The following is an 8305-nucleotide window of genomic DNA, read 5'->3' as shown; positions in this document are numbered from 1 at the left end:
ATATATATATATATATATATATATATATATGCGTTAAGTTCGTAAAAAGGATTTATTTATTTTATTTCACTGAGTCGAAGAAGGCCCGAAAATTTTAATTGGGGTGTCAATGCAGATGAATTTCGCCGTTGCGTTTCTGTTGTTTGTTTGTTTTGTTTGTTTTTGTTTAAAAATATATTTGCATTTGTTTGTTTATCTCTGCTCATTTACCTGAAAAGAAGGGCAATAAGAATGAGAAGGTGTTTAAGGATCTACTTCCATCTATTTTGTTTTTTTTTTCTTTTTTACAAATGCATGCATGCATGCATGCATGCAGTAGTATGGATTGCTTTGTTTCTCTTCTTTGCATTTCTTCTCCTAAGGTATATAATTTATAATTATTTTAAATAATAATCATTAAAAGAATTTGTTTTATCATTATTCAATTTGTTTTTCTTCTACTCGCTCTCTTTCTTCGCATGACGATGCCCCGGTAGTTTATTAAACATAGATTTAAATACGCATTAAAGAAGCTATTATATATAAAACTATTATATATGTATATATATATACATATACACGAATACAAATATGGAAATATATGGGAAGAAATAACAGTCAGAAGCAAAGATAAGCCGCCAAACATGTACAAGAAAACGAAATAAAACAAAAATAGGGTGCATTTAAAGCAATTAAAAATATTTGAATTTGAAGAAGACGTTTGCTGCATTTGTTTATCGATTTGCCAATCAGCAGTCACAGTTGCAGCGTACAAGGGTTTAGGGTTTAGGGTTTAGGGTTTGTGAATTAGGGTTAAGGGATAATTAATGTAAGGAGTTCCGGCAACAAGGGAAAGGAGGCATTGCTCCTTGTGCTTAGACTTGGGGAAGCAAATAGTGCAGCTCAACTTACTTCATTTCCCCTACAGGCATGAGACCTATAAAGGGGTATTTCCTTGTAGAAGGAAATCAATTCATCATTAGCAGCGGGTTTCATTGCAGGTGTTTACTTTTATGTCTTCTTCTTTCAAGAAATAGGGAGGGGGGAGAGAGAAGATCCTTCGCCATCAAGCCAACTATCTGGAATCCAATCTTTTAGTGATATTTCCTCAATTAAAAGCAAATAAAGTAGAAGAAAAAACGAAAAGAGAGAAGAAATAATCTTCACGAAGATTGAACTACGCGAGCAGACAGACATACCCACAGCCAGCGCCAGCTGTCGGCAGGGGCGATCTGCTCGAAATTTACAGGTAAACGTTTAAAAAAACGTAAATATTATTAATAAATAACAAATTAAAGAGAATGAATCAAAAGAAATTTTCAAATAAAGGGTTTTTAAGGGAGGATCGGCACTGACGAAGCAGAAGCGGCGAGCCGAGTCGGCTACAGTTCCTAGTTGGTAATGAGGAGGTGTACATACACCCCAAAATGACTACTTGAAGAGAGTAGAAACTCATGATTAAATATTTGATTTGAATGCAGAATAAGTTGTTTTTTAATGTGTATTTTTAATTATTTCATGATATTAGATACCATCATCAAAGGGGCTTCACCGTCAGCTAGCCACAGCAGGGGCGTCGAGCAGAAGGCGAAGAATTTTGTGCGTTCGTCTCTGCGATATTTGCCTTCAATTTTCTGGTTTTAAATGCTGTTTCTGTTGTTTTTCAGCAATTTGAATTTCAATTCATCTTCTAGCAAAGTTTAGAGCTGTTTCCCTGCGGCCTCGCCTGTGTATCGACATCTGTCGCCCTGTGATTGACGAAGCCCATTTCCAGAACAGTTTAACTAACAGACTCATTTTCCCTTACAACTGTTTAATAGACAACACAGATTCAACTCCCATAAGCTGAGAAACCAGGAAACTTCGCTGCTTTTCTTCTCTCTCGCATCCTTCATTGCAAGAGCCCTCTGTGCAGCCGCTAATAAAGCACTTCGATGTTTCTTCTTCTTGCAGCGGTTTAAGCGCCCCACTGTTTTTAAATTGAAGTTTCAGGAGAATAGATGGAGAACGAGAAGCAAGCAGCAGGAGTTGGTGTTTAATTTCTTTATCTAAAAAATATTATTCTTGTGTACTTTGGTGCTGCTTCTTCACAGTGCCCATTGAAAAGCCTAGCATTTCCTGCGTCTCCCTCAGCAGCATCTTCTTTTTCTTCTTTTTTTTCTTTTTCTTCTTTTGTTGTTGCTGCTGCTGCTGCTGATTGCAGCGGATCGGTATGACAGTTCAGGGAGCTCCGGACGTTTGTGTAGGAGGGGGGTTGCAGCTGCTGCTGCCTGCCTGTGGTGCTGCTGCTGCTAGTGCAGCTGCTGCAGCAGCAGCTGCTGCTGCTGAAGAAGAAGCAGAAATTGACGGCAGCTCTTTATCTTTCAAGAAGATTCAAGGAGGTGGAGGCCACCGTTCCGGCCTCTGCACCTCTCGCCTGCAGCAGCAGCAGCAGCAGCAGCAACAACAACAACAGCAACAACAACAACAACAACAGCAGCAGCAGCCACAGCTGCAGCAACAGCAGCAGCAGCAGCAGCAGCAGCCGATGGGGTCTTCAACAAGCTGTGAGGCTTCTGCTTCGCTGGATCTCTCAGAATTACCTGAGGAAGTAATTGAGGGTTTAAATGCAATCGCAGAAATAAGACAGAGCAAACTCAACGGCAGGTATATAAATATATATATATTAGTATATATATAAATATATATATTAATATATAAATATATATATATGTATATGTATATATATATTTATTGTTTATTTCTGTTTACTTCTTTTTATTTCTTTATTTTATTTAGCTCTTCTCTCCACGCCTTTATTATATTATTATATGTTGATAGCAAAGAAAGCATAGAATATATATATATAATATATACAATATATATAACATATATATAATATAATATATATATATATATATTATTATTAATTGTGCGTTGTTTAGGTATTACAAAGGAGAGAAGAGTTCATTAGAAAATGAAGAAGAAGACCGACTGACGCTGTTTATAGACTTAGACGAAACTCTTTTGTTTGCTTCGCCTACTCCTTTGCCGGGTGTATCTCCAGATAAGATATTTAAATTTGTTTCTGTAAATGCTGCTCCTTTTGAGTGTACAGAGGCCTCAGATCCAGCCGCAGCTGCAGCAGCAATTGCAAGACAGCAGCAGCACCAGCTCCTGTTGCAGCAGCAGCAGCAGCAAATACAGCAGCATATGCAGCACATGGAAGGACACCAGCAACAGCAGCAGATGGAGTTGCAGGTGCAGCAGCAGCTGCTGCTGCTGCAGCAGCAGCTTCCTGTCCTCATTCCTTACTCTTGTCCAGATCAGCACTTAGTTAATTCAACTCTAAATACAAACAACCAACTAAACAAGCAAAATGCTGCTGATCCTGCTGCTGCTGCTGCTGCTTCTGGTGCTGCTGCTGATGGTGATGCTGCTGGTGCTGATCCTGGAGCCGCAGCAGCAGCAGCTGCAGCAGCAGCAGCAGCAGCAGGAGAAAGCGGTTCTTTGTTGTTTGTATATTTCCGGCCCTTTGCTCTGTCTCTGCTGCAGCAGCTGCATGCGAGCGGGGCCTTCGAACTAATTATATTTACTGCTGCTCTGCAGCAATATGCAGATCCTATTCTAGATGTCTTAGAAGCAGCCAATGGAGGCAAACTCTTTCATCACCGTCTCTACAGACAGCACTGCTCTACAGCTCCCCGCAAGCTTAAACCGCATGCAGCAGCAGCAGCAGCAGCAGCAGCAGCAGGAACAGCAGCAGGAACTGGAACAGGGGAAGGCGGTGCGGCGAGAGAAGCAGCAGCAGCAACAGCAGCTGCTTGTGCATTGGAGTCGGAATCCGGTGTAGATGGTGTTGCAGCGGGAGATGAAGATGCTGCTGCTGCTGCTGCTGCTGCTGCTGATGTACCCCTGCTGCCTCTTTACTACGTGAAGGATCTGGAAGCAGCAGCAGCAGCAAGGCCTCTATCACGCTGCATGCTGCTGGACAACAGCTTAATTTCTTTTGCTGCTCAACCTGAGAACGGGTTGTTTATAAAACCCTTTCTAGGAGATGCAGCAGATAAAGAAATGCTGCTGCTGCCTCAGCTGCTGCTGCACCTCAGCAAGCTTCCCGATGTCCGACTGGGGCTCTATTCTTCTCTCGTTAATGCTGCTTGGAATTCGTTTATTGTTCAGAAAGGCCTCTACCACTTAGCTTCCCCTACCCAGCAGCAGCAGCAGCAGCAGCAGGAGCAGCAGCAGCAGCAGGAGCAAGGCAGGGGAGAGCAAGAACGGCAGCAGGAAGAACGACAGAAGCAAAACCAGCAGCAAATGCAGCAGCAAATACACCAACGTCCTGCTGCAGCTCCTGCTGCTGCAACTAAAGAACATAAGACAGAAACAGCAGCAACAGCACCAGCAGCACCAGCAGCAGCTGCAGCGCCTATTGCTGCTGAGGACTCCAAACGGGAGAGAACCCGCGGTCGCAGCAGCAGCACCAGCAGCAGCAGCAGCAGTAGCAGCAGCAGCAGCAGCAACGGGCTATTAGGCGCAGCTTCTCGTCGTCGCCAGTCTGGTGCTGCAGCTGTTTCAATTCCTGCTGCTGCCGCTGCTTCCTCTCCCCTTGTCAGAACGCACCAGCAGCGACCGCAGCCGCAGCAGCCGCAGCAGCAGCAGCAGCAGCAGCAACTGCAGCAGCAGCAACTGCAGCAGCAGCAGCAACAGCAGCAGGGGAGACGAACCCCCCGCTTGGGCCCTCGTCTCTCCCGTACGCGGGAGGCGTCGAGGATCTCTTTGTCTCCTGCTGCAGCAGCAACAGCAGCAGCAACAGCAGGTGAAGAAGTACCAGCAGCAGCGCCGTTGCAGGGACGCAGCAGAAGGAGGAGCAGCAGAGCCCTCGAGAGACAGCAGCAGCAGCAGCAGCATCATCAATTGAAGTCTCACTCAGTATTATGTCTAAGGAGACAAGAGAGAGAAAACACGTCCTGGTGTACGTGCAGCTACTCAGCAGCAGAGACTCCCGAACAGCAGCACATGGAGAGAAGAGCTGCTTCTGGGAGCAGCAGCAGCAGAAGCAGAACCTTTGCTGCAGCAGCAGCAGCAGCAGAAAGAGACAGCGATGAAGACAAACAAACAAAAGCAGCTTCAGCTTGCAGACAGTTGAGGGTCCCCAGGCTGCAGCTCGACGCCTTAGCAGCCGCACAGCGACAGCCGCAAACAGCAGCAGCAGCAGCAGCAAGAGCAGCAGGGAGAGGCAGAGAGCGATGGGCGACGGAGCCCCTTAGCGATGAAACAGAAGAAGAATCCGATGTGGATATACACCCCACACCCCACACCCCCACCGCCCGCTGGCAGCAGCAGCAAATGCAGCAGCAGCAAATGCAGCAGCAGCAAATGCAGCAGCAGCAGCAGCAGCAGCAGCAGGTAAAGGACTTGGGAGATGCAGAACCAGCAAAACAAAAAAGAAATCGCCGTAAGCAGCCAGGGAATTTGTGCGGCTCTCCGAGTGTACATACACCCCAACTCATCAGCGGCGCAGCAGCAGCAGCAGCAGCAGCTGCTGCTGCTGCTGATGCTGATGCTGATGGAGACCTTTGCCTGCAGCAACTAAACGCCAAAGGCCGAGCTGTACGTACACCTCGGGCACCCGTTAGCCGCACAGCAACGCCCCGCAAGCAGCAGCAAACGCATAACCTGCCTCAGCAGCAGCTTCAGCATAAGCAGCAGATGGGGGCGTTCGATTCCTCGTACACACTGCAGCAGCAGCAGCAGCAGCAGCAGCAGCAGCAGCAGGGTATGTTTACGCAGCCTGGTATCGGTAAGAGCTCTTCCTTTTTGCTTCCCTCCTCTGCTGCTGCTGCTTCTTCTTCGCAGTTGCTCAACAGTCGTGCTGCTGTTGCTGCTGCTGAGGTGTATAGGCAGCAACCACCCCACACCCCAATCCCCTGCAGCCAATACCAGCAATTAAGAAAAAATCTCCCATCCACGGGATCGACAGCATCGATCGCACCCTTGGGATCGCCGCGAGCGATGGGATCGATGGGATCGATGGGATCGTCGGGATCGATGGCGTCGCTCCCGCCGATGGGATCGATGAGGCCTCAGGGATCGATGGCATCGATCCCGGCTATAGGAACCATGGGATCGATCCCGACGATGGGATCCATGGTATCCATGGGACCCATGGGATCGATGGGGCCGCCGGGATCGATGGGATCGATGGGATCGATGGGATCGATGGGACCCATGGGACCCATGGGATCGATGGGACCGCCTGGGTCGATGGGACCCATGGGATCGATGGGATCGATGGGACCCATGGGATCGATGGGACCCATGGGATCGATGGGACCCATGGGATCGATGGGATCGCCGGGAGCGATGGGATCGACTATGTGGGGTTCGTCTCCTCCTTGTGAATGGAACTCATCGGCCTGCTACTCAGCCCAGCGCCTGCCTGCGACGTTTGTAGATCCGTCTTGCTTCAATGCAGCAACACCGCAGCAGCTACTGCAGCAGCAACAGCAGCAGCTGCTGCTGCAGCAGCAAGCAACGCAGCCAACTCGGTTCAGCAGCATACCCTTCCAAATGCATGCAGACCCCAACCACCCCACACATCTCTGTACCCCGCGTGTTGTTAGAAAGAAAGTAAGCGGCAGCAGCAGCAGCAGCAATATCAACCAGCAGCAGCCGCAGCAGCAGCCGCAGCAGCAGCAGCCGCAGCAGCCGCAGCAGCAGCAGCAGAAGCCTCAGAAGCTGTTTGCTGGCCGTCGTATCCGTTTAGGGGATTTGTTCGGTCGATGTATGGACGGGGCTAAAGACAACCAATCAACAGAGCAGCAGCAGCAGCAGCAGCAGCATCAGGTAGCAACTCTTGGCAGCATCATACAGCCCATGCCTACGTACAGCAGATTCTCTTTAAATGCAACGGGGCCCACAAGCATCAGCACTCCTTATATTCCTTCTGTCTTCAACCAGCAGCAGCAGCAGCAGCAGCAGCAGCAGTGGTGGCAGCAGCAGCAGCTGCTGCAGCAGCAGCAGCAGCTGCTGCTACAGCAGCAGCAGCAGTACGGGTGGCGTTGATTTTTTTGCTGCATTTAATTCCGTCTGCTGCTGTCTTTCTAACAAAACTCAGATGGTGGTTTTAAGTATTTATTTATTTATTTTTATTTATTTTTATTTTTATTTATTTATTTATTTATTTATTTGTTTGTTTGTTTGTTTGTTTGTCTGGCATTGAATTCATGACTACCAGAGACACAAAAAAACTAAAAATCAGCGGGCAGCAGCAGCAGCAGCAGATGCTGCTGCTGCTGCTGCTAAATGCTGCAGCGGCTGCTGCAGCTGCTGCTGGTAATGATACTGGTACTGCTGCTGTTGCTGTTGCTGCTGTTGCTGCTGTTGCTGCTGCAGCTGAGGTGTACAGGCAGGTTGGGGTGTATGCGTGGAGTTTCGTCTTGAAGAAATTAAGACCCCTAAAACATCATCAGCTATATTTGTATATCAGCCTATGCACAAATGAATAAACAAATTAAATAAATAAATTAAAGAAATAATAATATTAGACGAATAATAAAAGGAGAGGTAAACAGATAAACAACTAAACAAACTAAATTAGTTAAACCCGCAAATAAACAAATTGATAGAAAAATCAATAAAATAAATAAATAGGTCTAAACGAACAACCAACAAAATGCGGTGTACATACAAAAAAAATATAACAAAACTAATTAATGCTTCCTCTTCTCACCTTCCTGCTGCTGCTGCTGTTGCTGCTGCTGCTGCTGTTGCTGCTGCTGCTGTTGCTGCTGCTGCAGGTTCGATTTAGAGGTGTTTGGGGGCCGGAGGTGTAAAAATGGCGGCTGCGTCCTCACAAGTCTGCAGACAAATAAAAACAATATCCAGGGTTTAGGGTTTAGGGTTTAGGGTTTAGAGCTTTTTAGGGTTTAGGGTTTAGAGCTTTTTAGGGTTTACAGAGGGATGAGGCAAACGAAATAAACAAAATAAACAAACAAACAAAATAAACAATCAAAGAAAATAAACGATTGTTTTTTTATTTGTTTATTAACAAATTAATTTATTCAGGAATTAAAATATATTTATTAATATTATTTATTTACTTGCTAATAAACTAATAAATATGTTTATTTACTTATACTTATTTAATATGTTTATTTATTTATTTATTTATATTTAATTATTTAATTTATAATTATCAAATACCTAACAGTGTTTGATAAACCCCCAAAGAGAGTCTCTGCAGATACACCGCGCGAAGAAATACTTTTCTCGTCTTCTCTCTTCCTAACAAACAAAACACATTATAACAATCAAATAATAATAATAATAATAATAATAATAA

At 45.8% G+C, this 8305-nt stretch overlaps 1 protein-coding gene across 1 annotated transcript; it reads left to right on the top strand.

Annotated features, from left to right (window-relative positions):
* Window positions 1-2191: 2191 nt before the first annotated feature.
* Window positions 2192-7026, top strand: EAH_00048460 (NLI interacting factor-like phosphatase domain-containing protein, putative; the record flags this gene model as incomplete). Its single annotated transcript, XM_013394474.1, has 2 exons — window positions 2192-2625; window positions 2904-7026. 2 exons carry the CDS (start codon window positions 2192-2194, stop codon window positions 7024-7026), a joined length of 4557 nt encoding a protein of 1518 aa, XP_013249928.1.
* Between the last annotated feature and the right edge of the window lie 1279 nt (window positions 7027-8305).

Source organism: Eimeria acervulina, genomic scaffold (assembly GCF_000499425.1).
Source record: "Eimeria acervulina Houghton genomic scaffold, Eah_scaff765, whole genome shotgun sequence".
NCBI classification, from domain to species: Eukaryota; Apicomplexa; class Conoidasida; order Eucoccidiorida; family Eimeriidae; genus Eimeria; species Eimeria acervulina.
The sequence above is the reverse complement of the archived record's forward strand: the minus strand, read 5'-3'. Positions and strand labels throughout refer to the sequence as shown.